At 40.7% G+C, this 21,877-nt stretch overlaps 2 protein-coding genes across 2 annotated transcripts in view; both read right to left on the reverse strand.

The window, feature by feature from the left end:
- Positions 1–7,941, reverse strand: part of LOC146555196 (1-phosphatidylinositol 4,5-bisphosphate phosphodiesterase gamma-1-like) — a 41,330-nt gene extending 33,389 nt beyond the window's left edge. Inside the window, exon 1 of the mRNA XM_085252981.1 lies at positions 6,622–7,941. Coding sequence (XP_085109107.1) covers positions 6,622–6,892 — 271 coding nt within the window. The 5' untranslated portion in view covers positions 6,893–7,941. The remainder of the gene's footprint in view (positions 1–6,621) is intronic.
- A 3,015-nt stretch (positions 7,942–10,956) lies between these two features.
- naprt (nicotinate phosphoribosyltransferase) lies at positions 10,957–20,892 on the reverse strand. The gene is made up of 13 exons (XM_085252982.1): positions 20,582–20,892; positions 17,083–17,210; positions 16,913–16,995; positions 16,498–16,628; positions 15,946–16,061; positions 14,885–15,081; positions 13,683–13,823; positions 13,461–13,545; positions 13,266–13,346; positions 13,072–13,174; positions 12,724–12,881; positions 12,315–12,422; positions 10,957–12,180 (listed from the first exon to the last, which is right to left on the reverse strand). Exons 1-13 carry the CDS (start codon positions 20,832–20,834, stop codon positions 12,094–12,096), a joined length of 1,671 nt encoding a protein of 556 aa, XP_085109108.1. The 5' UTR covers positions 20,835–20,892; the 3' UTR covers positions 10,957–12,093.
- Positions 20,893–21,877: the final 985 nt, after the last annotated feature.

The raw sequence follows: 21,877 nt of genomic DNA on the forward strand, positions 1-21,877 counted from the left end.
TAAAGGAAAATGTTCATGCTAGACAAGAGAAAATGATAGTAAAAATGAATACAAAAATGCAATTTATCCAATTTTTTGTGCTGTCAGCATTAATCTCGTTAAAATGACGTTAACGCCATAACCACATTAACACGGCAAATCTCCGTTAGCGAGTTAGCATGGGTCGTCCCGTGCGTGGGACTGCACGGCGTCAACACATTAGAGCGGTTAGCTTGTTACCGCGTTAGCGCCGTACAGCCCCATGAAGATTAACGCTGATAGCACTACTTTTTTTTTCATAAATACTAAAAGACAAAATCATACCTAAAATTTATATTCGATTAACTGTTAAGCACTGAATAATGCCTGGCTCTATCCTTGTTTTTCACTCTAATGGAGACAATAAATTAGAAGGAAAACATTTACTGAGGTCACAGATCAAATAACAAAGGAGAAGTTTTTCCACATACTTACAACCTTCTTTTAGTGACCACAGGAGTTGCCCCCTGCTGGCCATTATAAAGGATGCAGACTTCATTTTTCAGATTCTGAAGCTACTTTTCTATACTCTGTATGGTCCCAGCTTAATGGAGCTAAAGAAAAAATTTAAAGATGGGAGGACAATCGACACCGCTGAGAGCAATCTCATATTTTTCAGCATAGTGATCTTACATATGCACATTTCAGATAAACTGACTCTGGCTAACCCTAATCAAGAACAAAATTGTTCTTTGTTGATTCAAAATACTCTGAGTATCTCAAACATCCAACTCCTCATTTGTGGACCATGTCTCTGCTTCCTGTAGATGACGCTGGGCCTTTTGTTTTCGGCCCTTCAATCTGAGGCAGGAAGTGAGACACTCCTTGATAACCCCATACTTCCTTTGCCTCAAGACTTAATACCTCCACTGTTTGCCAAAGTGCTCATCTCAGACAAAAAACACTGAATCCAAGCATGCAGGTGTGTACATAGCTGAGCAAACAGTAGGGAAAAAAAACAACAAAAACAAAGGAAAGAAAAGCAGGAGAGAAGGGGAAGGTCATGATGGTCTAAGCGTGAGATAAATGAGCTTGTAACTACAAAAAGAAAGTGAAAGAAAGCAGAGTGAGAAAATAATGTGGGAGGTCAGAGAAAATCTGGAAATGAGAAGGGTGTTTAGGTGAATGCGTGGGGGCAGGAAAATGAGAAAGGACAGCTGGGGGAAGAAAATGGAGAGGCGAGAAGAGGAGGGATAAACATGGGTGGCTGAGAGTAAGAGCTGTGGGAGCTAAAGTCAAAGAGAGACCTGCTGAATTCCTAGAATCTACTGATGAGTTTTTCCAGTGGGAGGATTTTTGTGTTTTTGTGTAAACGGGGTGTTTTTGTTTTTACCATTGTGGGAATGTGTAGACTTGGACAGAGTAGGTGTTCTCTGTGATTTTGTACATGCTCACACTTGAATGTTTTTCCCTTCATTAGCCAAGGTGTTGTTTTTTGCTAGGTTTACAATTAAGGTTAAATCAGCCTCTGAGCGTTCAGAGAAAGATTGGCAGAGGAGAGTTCAGAAGAGAGGAGGGGCAACTACAGATAACTAAACAGTATTAATAAATTCTTCATTATTCACCTACTGGACATCATCTGCAGAGCAAGTAACAACATGTGATTGTGAAAAATGAGATGCAGAGAAGTCCAGAAACCATCTTTTACTTACAGTCTGTGGTTCTACCCATATGGAAAAGATATATATAAATCTTATAAAGTTTGTATCTGTCTTGTGTGAAACTTGTATGAAAAGCATATAAGTGTGAAAACAGATATAAGATCCCTTGAAAAATGATATAATGAAACTTGTATGTTTTGGATACTTACTAAAACAATGTATGAAAGTAATGCGAAAGTGGCCACTTTCATGAGTAATCACATATAAGTTTTTACTATTTCTTTTCTGTATGGGTAACAACTGCTGACTTGCCCAACCCCTTAAATGACTGCTAGCTTAAGAAATGCTTACTGATACTGAACTGTTTGTTGTTGAAACAGAGGGCCGAGATGGCACACATGAACTTTGCTACAGTTTGAATATCACAGCTCAACAATTTAAAAAAAAAGGAAGGTCATCTAAAAACTATAGGCTAGCTTTTCTGTGTTCTCCCAGCTTCTGTGCTGTATGTTTTAGCTTTTCATTGTGAATGTGTTCATAAAATAAAAATTTCATTCTGCTGCTCACACAACAGACAATGATCGAAACCCTCACAAAGCAAATAACACAAAATATCTTATTATTAAGCCAAATTACACAATGACTTTAATAAAAATCAGTGGCAACAGATCCTGTAGTGAATCCTAATTTCAAATGTATGTCCTGGTTTAGGGCTGCTTTTCAAGGAAAATGTCTGATTGGCAGCAGCCTCATTTTTCAGCATGACAATGACCCCAAACACATCCAGTAAAAGCATACTTAGATACAAAAACACAATGAAATATTATCGGTCGTGGACTGGCCTCCCCAGAATCCAGACCTGAACTTTATTGAAGTGGTGTGGGATCATCTTGACAAATAACAGCACAAAGGGCAGCCACCATCCAAAGAAGAGCTTAAGAAGCTTGGAGTGCTACTCATGAAGAATACTTATCGAAATTACAAGGAGGCTGTTCTGAACCACTCTCTTGTTGCCTTATAGATTATATATCCATTTATGTTTGGATAGCTTTCAATAAATCGCTGCACCAATTTCCAATTTTTCACAGAAATTCAGTTGTCTCAAGACTTACAGAATACTGTATATATATATATATTTGTATATATGACCTACTTGGTTTGGTTTTTAAAAAATCATGGCTTGGATCAAAATACAACACCTGACACCTATTTAAACCTCAGTTTTCTTGGTTGTCAGGGTGATGCGTCGCCTCTGAAGAGTTGCTGGAGTTAAAATAACACATGGCAGACAGAAGGAAACTCTAGCATGCCAGTTGTGAATACCATAAGTTTTCTCAGTACTAACAGAATCTGTAACAAATCCACTCCCGGGCAACAAAATCCAGGACGCAGACAATAGCGTCCACACCCCAGACAGGACGAATCAACAGCCCAACAACAGCCGCCTGCTTTAAGTTTACCACTGCCACTTGACTCCACTCCAATAGGCTGTCTCAGTCGTCTAAGCCCACAACCTGCCAGTCAGTCAGTCAGGATGTTGGGCAGCCGGCAGAAAAGCTAAAGCTGGCCAAAGATCCACGCCGCAGCAGCATGTGTGCTGAGAGTGACAGGCAGGCTGACTTGGAGGAAACAGAGGTCACAGGGTCATGATCTGTCTGTCGTCTGAGGGCCCTGTCACAGTGTCGGGACGGGAGACACTCCGACACTGTGGGGAACAGCCTGCCACAGCAAAATGTCATTTTACAGCAACGCTTAGAACGAAAACCCCAGAAACCTGTTTTTTCAAAGGATCAGTTAACTATATATTGATTTTGCTTCAAGCTTAAGCAGCATCCAGATCTCAGAGCTTTTTGCATCACCAGCAAAACAATGCCTTTTTCCTGAGCTTTCAACCACATCAGGTCTGGTTTTCATCCAGTGACTACAGAGGGAATCTCATAGCTCAAAACCCCCGAAAAAGGAAAGCTACTGAGCCATGAGTTCCATGAGAAATCAAACTTTAAAGCTCTAAAACACTCTTAAAATTGTTAAATACAAAACCTTTATAAGGAATCTGAATTAGAGCGTAAAACTGGACAAATTTAGTTTTAAATCAGAAGAAACTTGATTAAACAGTTGGCTAAGCCTTCAAAGTCAGCTTTTCCTACATTTACTTTGAAGTTGGTTTTATTTTAGGCTGTCAAAGTTTCTTTGCCCACAAGCACACTGTGGAGAAAGAAAGTGCTGTACACACAAACACACACGGTGTGCATAAATATTTGTGTCATTTGGTTTGTAAAACCTCACTTTCTTTATCCATAGTGCACTTATGGACAAAGAAACTGAGACAGAAAAGCAACAAAATGTGTAATTTTTGTACATTTGCACTGTCTCAGTATAAGGCCTCACTGGGCACTTGACTGTACTTTTATCCTTTATCCTGCTGCCATAACAGATAAAAATTAACATTAAACTGCATCTTAATGGGTCACAGCTGGTATGCTGTATTTAAAAAAATGGATGGATGGATTTAAAAGATGTAACCGCTTGAAGGTGGTGTTTTCAAGAAGTGGATTTCACACTGTTTAGGACATTAAAGCAGAGTGTGGTTTAGGACAGGTCTCTATTGACAATGGCACCTGCAAAAATCCTCAGCTTGAGGCTTTAAAAAGCTTTGCAGCCCAGTGACCAACATCAAGGTGTCCATATCCATCTTTTACATACAGTCTATAGTTGGTAATCACCTCTTAAAAGCGTGAACACAGAGCTGAGGAAGCAGACTGTGGTGTCCTGTTTCTTTGCTTGTCAGCATATTTCACTGACACCTAATCGTTGGCTGATACTTCAACATCTTCTGATACACAATCTGTGCATGTGATTTGTGGAAAACAGCGCCATCATATCCTGTATGAATGTGTTATTCTCAATAGTTAAAAGATTTCTGAGCACAAATATTTAAAATCAATCAAACCTCTGCTATAGAGAAATACACCCAATTATTGTTATTTTGCATTTTTATAAAGCTTCTTCATAACTATGTAATCACTGTATGTATCTGGATATTTGTTTGTTGTATATATTCTTTTTTAATAATAGACATAGATTCTCTTTTTTTCAATAAAGAGAATTCTCTGTATGCCTGCAACCCTTATTTACAGCAGTGTTGCCAACTATATATCTCTATATCAACTATTTTCTCTAGATTTACCCACTTTTTATAGCCCTACAGCAGCCCCACCTCCCAAAAAAGAAAAAAAAATACACAGTACCACATCACGCAATTATGCCTTGCTTTCAGAACAAGGTATTCTCTTTGTACGGATCAGCAGTGAGCACTCAGACAGAGGCTGTACTGTGTGAGGTGTGTAAAAAATGTTAAGAAGTTCTATGGGATCTATTGTTCTCCTTCATTTAACTCATAAATATAGCGTAAACACAGCCATTCACATTCATTTGTGTGAATACAAAACTTTGTCACATCCGCAGATTTATCTTTGAGGCTTGATGAGTCTGTGAACATGGGTGTGATGGTTCAAGACAGAAGGCCTTTCTGTGCTGCTGCCTCAACTTCAGGTCATCAAACACATGATCCACTGCCCCTGCTGTTGAGCTCTCATTATTTAATAGCACGATACAGAAATCTTGCATAAGTGCAGCAAGTTAGGGAGCATATGAGCATACACATAAATACACATAATAACTCTTTAACATTTTTATACAGACTACAGTTTGTAATGGGATGATTGTAAATAAAGAAAGGAAACAGGGGTCAGGACATAATTCTGATAATGTGAATTATATATTGATGGCTAATTAGCCAAGTGCTCATGTTGCCTATGCTAGTTAGCCATGTTAAGCAGATTAACGCCTGGAGAAAACTGTATTGATCACTGCCTTTCATTTCAGCTTTTAATGTAACTGACGTGGGAAAATCTGCTGTCTAGTGTTGGCACTGCATCTATGTGAGACTGTTTCTAACCACTTTTATATGACGCATAATATCTATTTTGAAGATTTTTCAAATAAAGACTGAACTGGAACATCAGAATATTGGATTTTCTTTAATAACCTTGTCTTGATGAAGTGATGGTGGGGGTTTTTTTCCTAAAAATTCTCATTTACTGCCTTAAAAAAAAGCCAGGTATCAACCTAAACCAGACAGAAAACAGCGAGCAGAGGAGAGAATCAAGCACAATGGTACCAAAACAGCAGTAGAGACTTTCACAATGAGCTGAAAGAGTCCACATAAATAACATCATACTCAGATTTCTAATAATGCGTTACATGCATGGTCAGCAGCTCTGACCATGTGTCAAACTCCAGTCCTCGAAACTTTGAAATGTGTCCCTGCTGCACAAACCTGAATAAAATTAGGTCATTGGAAAGACTTGACTGCATGCCGAGGTGGCAACCCCTAACCCTTGTGCAAGTAAGTTTAAATAAATTTAAGTTTTAACTTCTAAAAGTACTTTTATTGCACCATATTCATGAGCTGCTGTACCATGAATCAAATGGCTGAATTGCCACCTCAGCATGCAGTCAAGTTCCATAGAGTTCTGATAATGACCTACTAATTTTCTCCATGTGTTGCAGCACAGACACATGGAAACGTTTCAGGACTGCGGCCTTCGAGGACTGGAGTTCGACACCTGTGATGTAGAGCAAACCTATACGTTTATGGGATTGGTTCTTCAGGTTGTTTTATATGGAGCGCTGCTGTCTGAATCTGTGGTCTTGTTTCAGAACAGCTCCAAGATGGAAAGGCTCAACCAGGTTGACTCTTTGGTTGACTCAAACACACTTCTGCGTGTTATAAATGTGAGACAGATGTTTCCATGGTTTAAACATGCTTGTGTTTTGCGGGCTGGTTTAAACTTGGCAGACGCAAACATTGGATTAGCCTTAAAAGCCTTAAAAGCACAATTGTTTCACTGCTGCTAGTTTAGAAGAACTGTTTGACTTTTCAACATGAATTACTGACTTTAAACATTTCACAGAAATCAATCCCCAATTTTATACTTACTCTCTCCTTCTATTTTGTCTGGGTTTCTGCTCCACACTATCTGCCTCGTGTCCTGCCTTATCTGGAACGTTCTCCTCTCAGGGCGCTGAGACTTTTTCTGATAGAAGATGGTCATCACTGTGCCCATTTCCAGGCTGTGGAGGATGCGGGCACCTGCCTCAGACCAGTCCAGCATCCTGGAGACCATGACTGAACCAGCAGCCCCTGCAACACTACTGGGGGCCTCCTCAGCACAGCCATTGAGGCAGCCACTGAATCTGGCTGCACACATCTTCACTGCATCGCTAAAAGTAAACCTTGCTGGATTACTAATCTGTTGTGATTTGTCGAATAGGATGCTTATCCTTCAGTCACCAGCTGCAAGCAACCAGGACAGGGGTATTCAACATGTTCAAGCCCACTGGGGTCAGGAGGAAATCTGGTTATGAACTGTGTCAGTTGGGGCAGCCAGAGTGAATAAAACTATTCCCCAATAAAACACAAGCTAAAAGGCATCAGTCAGCAGCTGCACAGCTCAAACACCGACCCGTCTGAGATGTGAACTATCCTCTGGTACTCTGGAGGGGGGAGTGTATTCCTGTCTTATCCTTTCCAGATGCTTCTGGCAGCACACCAGTGAAATCCACTCGGGGTGAGTTCTCATCACCGCCAGACAGCGTGATGATCCGGCTTAAAATCCTGCTTGGACGCCTCGCTGCTCTCGCTGGGCCGGTAAACAAGATGTGGATCCCCTCACCGCTGACTGACGAGAATCAAGTCGGGGCTGGTGACAAAGACGCTGGGTTATGCAATAACGAGCCGGGCAAATACCCGGAGTGGCGGCGGAGAGGAGGACGAGCAGCGGCGGCCGCTATGTGGCGGCTTCACGGAGACGAAGAGACGCGCGGATGGGAAAGCACGGAGCAGCCGCGACGAGACTCGGGAGCGCTCCCATCTGCCGAAGCATTCTGCTCCCTTCTCCCTCTCTGTTCCTCCTCTCCCTGCTCACAGGATCCACTCACCCGTGGTAGAAAACCCCTTGAGACGGGTGCAAGACTGTGCGGTTAATTTCACCAGGTCCTCCCTGCTGCTCCTTCCCCAGGATGTCGCTCTCTGTCTCTGGATCTGTGCGTATCCTCAGCTTCAACGCCAGAGGTCTTGAGAGGAAATTAGTGCCAGCAGACCGGAAAAGCTTGATCCGACTTTTTTTTTTTTGCCTGCTGTACAGTATCTGAGGGAAGATGAGGGGAGTAGAGGGAGAGTCGCAGGGACAGCCAGAGAGGGAGAGAAGCCAGAGAACAGAGCGCCCCCTGCCGGCCTCTACAAGATCTGCAGGTGAAAGCGTTTTCTGCAGCGAATGCGCAGTGGACTCAGCGGGTATCTGGGCATGTCAGGAGGTTAAGTGCGGTTCAAATTACAAAGGTCACTGATGTGTCACCCAGTAACAGTAAATCAAAAGACTGGTGAGCTCGCTAGAGGTTGTTCTTTTTGTTTATTTTGTTTTGTTTTTATGTCGTAGCTGAAATTTAGATTTCCAGGACATTATACATATAATCGTTTTAAACTAATACTGTTAATAAGGGGAGCATGTTTGGGAGCATTTTGATGGATTATCTGACCAACATGTTTGTAGTGTACAACAGACCATTCAGCAAGTTTGTGCTTTAATTCTGGGGGGTGAAATTGTAGTGGCTTATCAGTCCATTACCTAGCACTAATTAGCCAATATGTCTGCATCTTGCGCTTATTTTATGGATGCACTTTGCAAATTGCGTGTGCTATTTAATATGCCCCCCCTCTTTCCAAATATAGTAATTTATGTCCTTGAAATAAAAAGAATACTGGTTAGAGTCAGAATCTGAGTCTAAAACCAGTTTGTCATTTCCAGCTAGTATATACAGTATTTCTTAACCGCTTCCACTCCCTCCTCTGGGGTATCCCTAAAAAGTCATCCTGAACTCTGTTCAAAATGCTGCTCTGTGGTTTCTTAATGTACCTATTAGAACTAATTTTAGGATTGTATTGATCACTTTTTTTCCCGCGTCACTGTAGCAATCGGAATTGTCTTCTGAAGTCCAAGGAAAATGCCCAGATTGATTGTGCCAAGTGGACCTTTTGCTATTCTGGTCCACTTGATTGTCATAGTTAATTAGAATTTTGTCAGGATTTTTTTTTATTACTTTTTAAATTTTAATATTGTTATTTTATTTTAAGTCATTACAATCAGAACAGACATAACTGGGGGATGACGAAGAGAAAGAAAAAGGACAGAGAGGTTGGGAGAGAATGAACAGAAGGATAGGGAAAATAGAGAAGAAGAAGTCCAAATATATGTGGACCTAACAGGATAATAAATTGATTCTCATCTTACTGCACAATGCAAAACTTTAGTAACTTTTATTATGTACAGTACTTTGCAGAAGTCTTGAGCCACTAGTCATTTATTTTTCTTATAATAAAAAATGCATTCTTCTAACTTTTAAAGTGGTCCCGAGCTTTTTTGTGTGTGGAGATTTTCACTCGTTTTCAGTCGCATCTATGCACATCGCCACTTTTGTTTTTTAAGTCACTTACCACTGACCTATCAGCTACGCATTAAAAGCAGTGTATCAGTGTGTTGTCTGCAGGAAACAGAAAACTTAGCAAAGAAACAACTTAAAATTATACCTTTAGACACTTTGTTACTAGCAGCCAGAGGCAAAAAGCACATAATTGGTTCCCATTTCTTTACACAAATACAAAAAACCAAATTGACAAATTGCTAAAGAAAAGACTGTTTGACAGGCATTGAGTTGTATCTTTGCACAAACAAGGTGGATTTGAATTGCACTTCAGCCAGTGGTGTTGGGGAACTTGTCAAAATAGATGGCATTAAGAACACAAAAATAGAAAGTTTTTTTTTTTATCATGACAATGATCCCAAAACAGTGTTTTATCCATGACACTATCAATCATGGACTGGCCTCAGCAGAGACCAGACCTCAACATTATTGAAGCAGTGTGGGATCATCTTGGCAGAGAACAGAACAAAAGGCAGCCAACATCCAAAAGAAGAGCTTGAATGTCTTGCAAGAATCCTGGAGAACTATTCCTGAAAACTACTTATAGAGTTAGGTGGTCATGCCTTACAGACTTTCAAACTATAGAACAGCACAAACTGTTTTTGCCTTATATACTACATTTCCATATATTTGGACATTCCAATAAATCACCTATTTCCCATTTTTCCAGCAAAATATAAAGAGATTAGGGATGGCTTAAAAGTAGTGTCGTGGAATTTTGGATAGAGGATTTGTGCCTTGTGATCCCCATAACTAAAGGAATAACTCGCCCACTACTGACCATTATTTATGTAGTGAAATAGACTAAAGTTCAGTAATGTGCATTAGCAGGACTCCCTGAGGCTGTAAAAGAGTGTGGACTGATCCACCGCTGAGACAGTCAAGGATGATATCACTGCCTCTCTGTTTTTAATCAGCTCCATATGTCCACTGGGTGTATCTCCAGTTCCACTACCACTGGTCAGCAGGCAGCCAATCAGAATTCAAGGGAACTCTTCTCACATGTCCTGCAGCAGCAAGGAAAAGAGGCTTGGGGGGTGGGATGTAGAGAATTGTTGCCAACAGTTTTCAGATTGAAGCAGAGTAAAGAGGAATGGTGAGCATTCAGTTAATCGCCTAAAGGTTAAATTTTACATCTAAACTAAGAGCAGTACCATTACACTCTGTCTCCATCTTCACTCTGCTGCTTCTTTTCAAACTTAAAATGAATCCTGCAAAGAAACCATAAACTGCAAAAAGCAGAAAAACATGTTGAAATGAACTTAAAGTTGTTATCATGGCACATTTAATACTGTTTTAGTGGCATGCGTTTGGTTTGTAGGTAAATGAGAAGAACACTTGGAAACAGCTGCAGTCTTTGATTTTCAGTTTCTTTACCATCACTGGACAGAAACACAGATACTGTCAGAACAGCTGAAAGAAATAAGCTACACGTGAGTCCAAGGACTTATACACAGCTTTAGAACTTTCTTTTTCTGTGTGGATTTAACACAAGCAGCCATTTATCTTTTACCGAGTCCTTCCATTGGATTTGAGAGACTTTAGTTGTGAATAGGTTTTTATTACTAACACATATCACTACGAAACTGGGCTTGTTTATTACTAACATAAAGAATATGTTTACAACTTTTTTGTTACATTTCTATGTTTAACTTGAGCATACCTTTTCAAAACAAATGTGAATATTTGATAAAAACCTCATTGTTGTGTCATTTTATTTTCATATTAAGAGCCCAGAAAGAAACACATTAGGTAAAACGGTTCCATAAATCAAGCACTCAATGACAATCAATACACTTGTTGGTTAAAAAAGTGCTATAATTTGCAGTAATACAGCAGGAAAGTTCAGAGATGTAAATACAACTGAAGTGGTGATTTCTTGTTCACAAAAAGCAGCCTTTGTTATTGAAGATGAGATTTTATTATTAAATACAAGTTATCAGTAAGAATTTTAAAGACCCCCACACTCAAGGTGATTATATGAAGATAATTTACCTTTTTTTTGCATGGCAGGATTTCTGGAATTTTACAATTAAATATGAAAAGTGTGTGTTTTACACATTACATATGAATCATTTTACATTAATATCATGTAGACAAAGGAAACGTAATCTATAATCTGGTGATTTCCTCTTAATTTAAGTGAAAAGACGACAGTGTGATGAACCTAAAGTAACCTGAAATTTCGATATTCCTCAGTGCCTTCATCCTGTGTAGTCTCACCTACATAAAAATGTTGATTACTGTGATTATGGATGAAGTGTTATGGATAAGAAAGCACAAATACTTTAGGGTCAAACTTCCTTAGCTTCTATACTGTCAAACAAAATCATAATCTTTGACAGGAGCTAAAATATCAACCTGTAATTGCTTCCACTTTTTCAAAAGCATGATCAAAGGGTCTGAGGTTACATATTTATTAAAAAAATTCCACTAACCTGAGTCTTAGTCCCAAGTTTAGAATATTATTAATATGAAAAAATAATTAATGCACGGGCAGCTTTCTATTTTTTTTTCTAGTTTCCAACCACGTCTTTCTTCAGCACCTTAACATGAACTTAATGATATTAATCTGCAACAAGGCAGCAAAGTCTGGTTCAGAGAACATGATTATTTCTGCACTGTTATGTCTTCATTTCACAGTGCGGCTCCTGTTTTTAGATTTGTTGGATGTTTATTGTCGAAAGTTTCCAAATGTAGAAAACATAACTATAAGGATATGTCTGAAAGAGTGTCTAACCCTGATGATCATTGCACTAAACACCTTTATTTTAATCCTTCTTTAAAAACATTCGTTACATCTGAATAACACCGGCGACACAACAGCTGTTATTCCAGTATTTGGAGTGTCCCCACTGTAAGGGTTCATTCAGACGATGCTCTATAAATATAAGAACTTCTGTGAGGCAATTTAGGAAACACTTGATTCGCTTTAGTTGGCTAAAAGAAAGTTGGTGTTGTTGCTGCTTCCTTTTTGGATCTCTTTGACCATGTTGTGGAGTTTCTGGGAGAGGGCCACCTAGTGGAAGAGAAAGCCACAGGCATAGGTAAAGAAATCTTTCACAATCTGTGAGAGTTAATTTCTGCATCTTAGTGAAGGACTAAGTTGGTCTGTACTCTTGCATTCAGTACAGCTTGTACTGAGAGACTTACTGTGTAGGAATCCGGCTTCTGCAGTCTCTTGTGCCGAGGGTGCAGAGTCTGGAGGGAGCGCTGGACCTTTGCTCTAGTTTCTGCAGTGCTGCACAAAGGCTGTGTGACCTAGAAAATGTTGGAGACACTCATAAAGGCAAAGCTCCCACACACTATAGTGGCTTGTTTGGTACTGTTTAGTACATGAAGTGTGATTTTTTTTTAATAGTTTTTAAAGAAAGTACTTTTCTTTGCTGTTATATTACATACGTTTGGTGTTCTTTGTAAACTTATTAGTCACTGATTAAAAATCTAAATGGAAAATCTTTAAGATACAAAGCTTAAAAAAAAAAAGTATGTATTCAGTGTGATTATCCCACAATTCTTCATAAGCTGTCTGCTAATGTTTGAGAGAGCGGCCCATCCTCACCTGTCCTTTACTAAACACTTCCTGACGCAGACAGGTGACCCGAGCTGGAGTGACTGAGAGGGCGGTGTGGTTGCATCCCAGGGGGTAACAGCTCAGTGGGAGTCCCGCCTCTGGAGGAGACTCCACCGCCAGACATACCACGTCTAGAAATGGATGACCTGCAGAGGAGAAAGGACAGAAACCAATTATAGATTTACAGGAACATATTCATTTCTGCCTAAAGGGACGATCATACTGCCATTCACGGACCTGTCTCTGATCATTTATAACAAGTAATTTGTGGCGTTCCTGTTGTTGTGCCACACAGAGAAAGAAGCTCAGCTGCAGCAGGTAGTACTCAATTCTCACCTTCAGGATCTATTAGCCGGTAGACAGCTTTCCTCCCAGGAACAGTGCTCTTTTCTGGGTCCTCACTGACCTTCATCCTGGGTCTTCCTCTCACCTCCACCAGCTAATGAACAGAGGAACAAACAAAACCATACAGGTGTTAAACATGGCAGGAGAGGAGAGAGGCTAGTAAGTGTGAATTCTCATTAAATCACCTTATATACACAGCCAAGGGAAGGTTGTTTTGTGCAAGTCACCAGATGTGTTCCAACACCAACTACACTGATCGCGTTCTCCTAAGACAATGACACATCAAGCTGACATGGAAAGGTCTTGCAGGGAGTCACTTTTACAAGTCACAAAATTTGACTGACTCCTAATGAATTACCCTGTATGGCCACTCAATTTACCTTACTGTTGACTTCAGCCAAGCTCTCTTCTGAGATGTTATTAGTCCCAACGATGATCAGGGAATCAAAAGCAGGAATGGAGAATCTGCAGAGATGAAATGAACAATAAGAGAGGAATCAAAAAGCAGTGACACAAAATTAGACGCGAGCCACAGATCTCTGGAGGAGTCAGAACATATCTCACTGTAAGTTTAAAGACAGACGGGAGGACACCTTACTCACTGCTCGCTGCAGAGTCTGAAGACACGGTGCACATCAAGGGACTGCTTGCAAAGGTCCCCGCTGTCAAGACGAACCCCCACCGGCCTGTAGCCCAGCTCACACAGTACCAGTGCCACAGCACAGAAGTTCAAGATGCCGCTGCTGAAATTATATTTACACACAGAATAGATGAGATCATTGAACTGCTTTGTGTTTAGCTTTGTTTAATGGAAACAAAGCTAGGGAATGGAGAAAAGACAAGGCTTAAAAGAGAAGGGCCAGTCAGTGATATCAATTCCTTCGTCCTCCAGGAGCTGACTGCATACTCTCATCACATGAAACTGATACCTAATGTAAGTCAGGGTGCCACTGCCTAGCCTGTACAAGTCTGTGTCCTTCCATGGATATGCCTCCCCTGACCATCAATGACCCACCACCAATCCAGTCATGTTTAATGATTTTACATAACATTCCCCACAGCTTCTCCAGACACATCAGTCACATGTGCTCAGGGTGAACCTGCTCTTAAACTGAAAATCACAGGGCACCAGTGGTGGACCTGTCAGTTCTAATATTGTATGGAAAATGCTAATTGTGCTCCAAGGTCATCAGGCACTCTTGTGAAGTCTGTTTGTGATTGTTAGCTCAGAGACATTCACACCAGTGGCCTGTTGAAGGTCATTTCATAGGATTATGGCATCACTCATCCTGTTCCTTATTGCGCAAAAGAGCAGATACAGGTCCTGCTGGTGGGTTAAAGACCTTTTCCTGCACAGTCCAGCTCTCCTAGAGCAACCGCCTGTCTCCTGGAATCTCTTCCATGCACTTCAAACTTTGCTGGAAGACCCAGCCTACCTTGTGATAGACTGATGTGGAGTTGGATTACCTCTACAACATCAATTCGTAGGGTCCAGGTATCACCTCATGCTAAAAGTAGTGACTCTGACTGTAGCCAAATGCAAAACCAATGAATAAATCAGTCAGAAAAGATGAGGGAAAAATGTCAGTGGCCTCCACCTTTGTTTTGGGGCTTGTCTCATTATTTTAACTCTAATCCCAGAAGTTTCAGTGACTAGATGCTTTATTCTGATTAAAAAGTGTTCCTTTAGTTTTTAGAGCTTCTTAGTTTTCTGGCTTTCATTAGCCAAACTGCCAATTTGTCAGCTTTATCTCATATATGCAGTGTAAACTTTAACTTTAACTTAATGTAAGGCAGGAGTTACCAGCCAACACTGTAGCTGTCAATCACTGGGAGGAAGTTCTGAGGATACGCGATGGCATAAGACAAGAAAGCAGCCAGCTCTCCCTCATGGATCTTCCCTGGCTCTGCTCCCAGAAGATCACACACACGACTCAGCCAGCCTTTTGTTAAAGAAATGATATCGACTGGATTATGCTCCCCGTTCACCGCCGAAAGTGTCTGTAAAGAGACAAACAAGACGTTTAAGAGTTTGTTAAATGCAATAGAGCATTTCAGTTACCAAATTACAACATAAGGAGAGCCTAACGTGTGCCTCTCCTGTGAAACCAGCCCTCAGGAGACTGATACCCTCTCTACTTTTGAAATTAGGGTTCAAATGGGAGCTGAATCTTTTGAACCATCCCGTAGTTTTGGTGGTGATAACTCAGGTGGCTGGGGACTGTGGTGTTTATATGCCACTGGTGCACGTCGTTCATTTTCATTTGTCAACTCTCTCTGGTAGTTTGTGTTTTTTGGACGGACCGAATCCCGGGCCCAGGGGCCCACTGTCAGGGGGTGCCCCACCCCCTAGAAGGGGCCCGACCAAGTCCCGGGCGCCAGGCCTTGTCAAGCAGCCACTGGGAGTGAGCCAGTACATACCTGAGCGCCCAGTCCCAGACACCGGGAACCACCAACACACGAGGGCATCAGGCACCGGCAGGGAGTGTGGTAAGAGGGGGGGGGGGGTGTCCTCCTCACTGTCGCCGAGTGGTCTGATTCTTGCATTCTCTCTAATATTACATCACCTTTACCTTACATAAACTCCCAGACCAGCTTTTTTGGTAGACCTTGCTAGTATAGTAATGTTTTAATTCGCTTAATTGCATTGCTGCCATAATTGCATTGCTGCCATGTGATTGGCTCATAGGATATTTGCATTAATGAGTCGTGGAACATGTCACAGCTGATCTTTACAAACCCTGCCGAGTGTAAAATGGAAGTCATGTTCTGGTTTGCCAGTATAAACACATAAGATGTGTAGCTCAATTATCTGAATGGTATGGTTCCATTCAGATGACGTAAAGACAGAGTGCACATACTCACTTGCGGCCACACTTCCTCCAGGGAGGTAAAAGAAGTTACGTACGAGTGTGCCATGGTCCCTGCAACTGGGATTCCAAACAGGAAACCAGCCTGAACATTACTGGTAAGATCAAACCCTGAAAGATGGAATAAAGTCTCTGTGTGTATGCAGAACAGAAGAAAATCATTTCCACATTATTTCATGCATTATTTCAACATAAAACATGCTGGTTTTTGTTCATTTGATGTCACATAGTAATGTTCTTTGGGAATTTCAGTAAATACTGCAGACACGCTGTGTAAGACAGCATGGAAATGAAGTCCAGATCGCTACATTCCTTCAGAGGTTACAGATGGATGCTTTTATCCTCTCATTAAGACAGGCGTCCTCTTCATGAGTTTCGTTGGATGGAATGCCAATATCAAAAAAATCACATTTCTGATTTTTGATATTGGCATTTAAAAATATATATATATATAGGAAAGCAGCCTTTAAGTGACAACTCCACAAATGTGCCAAGTTATCTGTCGAGATCTGGGAGGATCAAAACAAAGTAATCACACAGCAATCACCTCCGATGTGTGTGTATCGGGAGGCGGTGAGTCCTCCATCTGGACCCTGAGCCCTCCTGAGGCCCATTTCCAGCAGCTTCCTCTTAGGGCCTGCCGCCAGACGGAAACGGGCAGCATTAGTGCAGACCAGACTGACAACAGAGAAGAGAGAGGACACTGAAGCAACAGTCCATTATATAAATTTAGCTTTGCTTCAATGAAGCTACAGTATATGACATTTATATTCCATGAAAGCAACAAACAAAATATCGCAAATAAGCTTATTTACATTTTCCCAAATATGAAATAGAATTCTTCAGAAATATATTTCCTAAGGTCCTCGGGGTGAACGCAGTAGCTTTAAAGATGGCACAACATGGGAAAATAACCAGGACGTTACTTTTCCAGGAAAGACAGAAATATGACTATGTATTACCTGGCATAGTTGACAAGACACAATAGACTTGTCTCCAGTAGTTGTACCACAGCCAGTGGACCAGCCACTTCCATGAGAGGCACCTGAAGATATGATGACATGCAGCACTAGTTAGTCCCTCAGACTGTGACCTTTGAACCTCAGTTTAACCTTAAAGACTCATAGCTCACCCTGGCAAAGACCACAGTGCCTTCGGGGACGGAATGGAGCGTTACACCCGAACAGTCGAGGCATCGCAGAAACTGGAAGAAGGCAGGGTCAGTGTCTGGAGGCATGACAGAGCGCAGGAACTCCACATCTGGATCCATGAACACAAAATGTTAACACAACCCTGTAACACTCTCCTGACTCACTTCTCTGTTTGTCCTCCTGTCTCACGCACCTACACTCACAGGAACAGAAAAAAAAAAAAAAAAAAAAAATCACATCGTTTCCTGTAAATCAGTGGTGCGACTATAACGAAGGTTAGACTAAACATGTTTGTTGCACAAGTGTGGCACAGTGATCCTGTCTTAGCGCTGATTACTTTTCACCTGTGCAGCTGCTAAAGTTTTAAAAAGTGCATTAATTCAAGTATTGCAAAGAAATTGGTGGTTTTACTTAACTGATGATGTTATGCCAGAGGTGGGACCAAGTCATTGTTTTGCAAGTCTCAAGTAAGTCTCAAGTCTTTATCCTCAAGTCTCAAGTCAAGTCTCAAGTAATGTCAGGCAAGTCAGAGTCGAGTCTCAAGTCACTGGTGTAAAAGTCCGAGTCAAGTCACAAGTCTGAAACTTTGAATTTCAAGTCCTTTCGAGTCTTTAAAAAAAAAAAAAAAGAAAAAAGTATGTTGCAGTTATGCTAAATGTAAATATTAGACCATGTAATTTTTAAATCTGTGTTTTTCTCAACACATGACAAAATAGTGAACTTAGAAAATATACACAAATTGTGAAATTGCACCTCTTTAAAATGCAGCTCAATTAAACCTAGCTCCAAGAATAATTTTCACTGACATTTCTGAGATAAGCTGCATGTTATTCTTGGATGCGGTTGTAGGACCGGTGTTGTGCCAAAAAGTGATTGTCTGCCAAAAACTGATTTCCGGTATTTGCCAAAAAGCGATTGCTCATATTTAAAGTGCTATAAGTAACTTGTTGGGCTATAATATGTTAAACATATGTCAAATGCATCCCTTATGGATGACATAAAGTCATCTTGAGCCACAAACAACATTCGTGTAGCAAGATACAAGCCGCAATCAGTTTTTGGCAGCGACTTTTATATAACCTTTATTTATGCAGTAAAAAAAATCTCATTAACATTAAAAATGTATTTTGTAAGAGTAAGTTGCCCAAGAGCACAGCAGAAATGGCAGCAAATATTACAATAGTTCTGTAAAAATATTTTAAGTGGGGATAAAGGACCGGATTGGTTATAATGTAAGTACAAGTTGTAAAGATACTTAAAAAACAGATAATTTTTTAATTCTTTATGTAACCCCTTTGTATCCCCTGTTCACCGAAGTCTATTTACGAACATACGTAAAGATATTACACATAAAAAATACACAGAAACACTGGAAATCACTTTTTGGCAGACAATCACTTTTTGGCACAACACCGGCTTTAAAATCGCATGACAAAAATATCATATACATTAAAAAAACTGCATCACCAACGTAGCCTGGACAACATTTGCTAGTTAGATGAAGTCAGCTATCTCATCGTAGCATATTTATATGCATATTTATAATTATACGGTTCTTGTGAGTGCATACACTCGTGAAGTTTAGTAACTTCCGGTCACTGCAACAAGCCCAGGTACAGTTTACCGACGGATGGGTACAGGACCTTGAAATGCACCGTGTAGAACGAAAGACCATCGTACATATCATAAGTTTACCAGTCTCACAAATCGTCGTCATAAATACACATTCGTTAACCGTTTATTAATATAACCTTTGAGCTTAACGGTAATTAATTAGTAGTAGAAATAATTTCTGGTACGCGTTACAGAAATGTAGCAGTGACAATAATATTGTATGCTGTAATCGCACTGGACAATTAGTGATACAAAACAACTGTTTTATCCTGTGAATAAAAGTATATGTTTTTGTCAATGTACCATAATAACAGAAGCGAAACGCAATATTGTGTCAGGACAATTCACTATTTATGCACAATAAATAAAGGAGCATAGCGCGACAATTTCTGTTCAGCGCCAGACTTGCTTGTAACCTATATCACCAATTATGTTATGAAAATGACGCATTAACTACAACAGCAGACTGACCTTTGTGTAAATGCTTGGAGCAGACTAACCTGTGAGCTGGAGTGTTCTGGGACGTTATATTTGATCTTTGAATGGCTGCAATCCAGTCGCGTCTTTGTTACTTCGGAAACATGGCTCGAACAATTTCTCTTCAACGACATAATCCGATAACAACCGATCTCTTTACCCGTCGGCTTCCCGTGGCTGTCATGCGACCGGCTATTGTAGTTAATAATACAACAGCTTCTTGACATTTTTGTGTTTCTTTTTATCGCTGTGTGACTGATTTCAATTGAAAGCCTGCGTGCGCTAGTACCGCTTGCCACGAGTTCCCAGAATCCTTTGCGGTTCTACCCGTGAATGACGTCACATTTTCAATCTCTATATAATATGCGTGTTAAATTTTATATTTGGGGTAAAATATCAAGTCTTTTCAAGTAAACCGGTTCAAGTCCAATTCAAGTCCCAAGTCATTGGTGTAAAAGTCTAAGTCAAGTCACAAGTCTTAGAACATTTTTTCAAGTCAAGTCTAAAGTCATAAAATTAATGACTCGAGTCTGACTCGAGTCCAAGTCATGTGACTCGAGTCCACACCTCTGTGTTATGCTACTTTAGACCATACTTTTGTGGTAGAGAAAATAGATTTCCTGTTTTTACTCAAGTACACGTTCCAACACATGTATAGAAGAAACATCATAGGTCCACCACTTTGAAGGCAGTGTGAAACAGTGCTCCTCTGCTGTGTACTACTGTGCAAACCTCATCACTTTCAAACACTGAAACAGTCCTATAGCAAAGCGAGGGAAGCACATTAACATTAGTTACTGGGATAGGTAGCAACATCTAATGCAGTCATGTTATCCGATACTGATGCTGGACTGGCATATCTGTGTATCCAAAATCAACAGTGGTCCCACTCGGACTGACTGCTGTCACTCTCATACAGACAGACAGAGCACTAACACCTCGCAGTCAGTCTGAGTAGATGTGCAGTGGGCTACAGATGATTTGCTTATATTCCTACATAAAGCCAAGGTTGCAGAGCCCCTGTGTGCCTTTTGCGGTTAAATCGGTCCTGGAGTAGCAAAGCTGCTGCTGGTGGAACAAATAGTAACACGATCATACGATTAATGGTGGTATTCTTAACGGCTTTGGGGAAACTGGACTTTACGAACTTAAAGAAGCACAGTTGCTTCTTGGGCTTCTGTAAGTTTTCACAAGTCACTACTTTCTCTTTTCCAGTTCTTAAGAAATAATAAGTAGTATTGCGCAACCAGTTCTGTATGCCTACCAGAGCTCCACGGGAGAGAAACGTGACTGTCAGCGGATTAATAACGAGACTTTTATTATTTAATCTAGCGTTTATGTCCAGTTTGTAGTCAGTGACAGTAACATGTAGTTAGTTGATCTCCTCACCTTCGTCTGCGAAGCGAAAGCTGCGCAGGAACAGCAGGCAGTCGTGCACCCCGGCGAACAGCGAGAAGCCTCCGCCGAACGGATTGTCCCTGAAGAAGAGATCGAACACGGCGTGCTCGTCGTGGCGACCGGCCCGCCAGTACGCATACGCCATGGTGAACTGGTACAAGTCGGTGAGCAGCGGGGGAACCCGCTCCCGGATACACCGCTCCATAACCCCGCTGCACGTGCTGCTGCTGGACGGCGCTGCCATGTTCTCCCAGGGCTGATGCCGAGACTTCTGGGACTTGCAGTTCTCCCACCGACTCCTTTACCCCCTGAGGCAGAGACGGAGCGGGGCAGCTGGGAAATACAGCCACGGCTCATTGCCATTTAAAGACTTTTCAGTTAGTCTCTTTGTTGGCGTACATTTATGGTCTAGTGATCCTGTTACCCTACTGATTACTTATTTTTGAAAGTAATTAGTTACTTAGTTAATCTTTAAAAACATTTACACCATTTTTCTGCATAATCCATCATATAAAATGTAATCAAATGAAAAAGTCTCTTTTTAAAACTTGTTTTATTAGTTTTAATTTTTAAACTTTATGCATCAAGCAAAACTTTAATTATATGCAACATTCTCTGACTGGAAGAAATTTGTTTAACATTTAAACCTATTTTCTGCACATTCCAGCATATAAAAAATAGGCTTTTGTGTTTAAACTCACACTTTCAAACAGATGCTGTAAAAGTTTTCTTCGAACAGCAGATGCTAATGTTTTTGTCACTTACGGAATCAAACTCAAAGTAAGGTCAGTACTTCCACACTTTAAATGCTGCACGGTCATACTCTCTCTCTCGAGATATATTATAGTATCCATTATATTATCCATTGTTGATCTGCACGCAGCTGTTGCCACGAATGCCGCACTCGCTTAGGTCACTGTCGTGAGACACTCACACACAAAAAAAATCATGGTTTTAGTAATGCAGTAACGCAGCGTGCTCACGGGAAAGTAACAGTAAACGAATTACCTTCTTTGCAATAGTAATCCCTGTCTTTACTCATTACTTGAAAAAAGTAATCGGATTACACTAACGTGTTACTTGTAACGCGTTACTGCCCATCTCTGGTTATCAACAATCTAGTAATGACTGGTCTTAGTTTGTTCTCTGCAGGCCACTATGTCAAGCTGAAATTAAATCTGGCAATGAGCTAGAGTCATGTGAAAAAGTCTTCCCGTGACTCTATGCAGTCCTATGAAAAACTAACACATCCTTAGTGCTTCCATAGGTAATTGAGAGGGCCAGTCA

Source organism: Mchenga conophoros, linkage group LG17 (assembly GCF_057382185.1).
Source record: "Mchenga conophoros isolate Kocher_MC1m ecotype Shallow Benthic linkage group LG17, M_conophoros_male_GT1.1, whole genome shotgun sequence".
NCBI classification, from domain to species: Eukaryota; Metazoa; Chordata; class Actinopteri; order Cichliformes; family Cichlidae; genus Mchenga; species Mchenga conophoros.

Bases quoted from the DNA above. Each gene is read 5' to 3' on its own strand.
- naprt (XM_085252982.1), bottom strand. From the start codon at position 20,834: ATGGCAGCGCCGTCCAGCAGCAGCACGTGCAGCGGGGTTATGGAGCGG. The intron at 12,882-13,071 runs GTGAGAATTGAG...TCTCCTCTGCAG, and splicing joins CCGGCTAATAGATCCTGAAG to GTCATCCATTTCTAGACGTG. The intron at 12,423-12,723 runs GTGAGGATGGGC...AACATTTTCTAG, and splicing joins AAGTGTTTAGTAAAGGACAG to GTCACACAGCCTTTGTGCAG.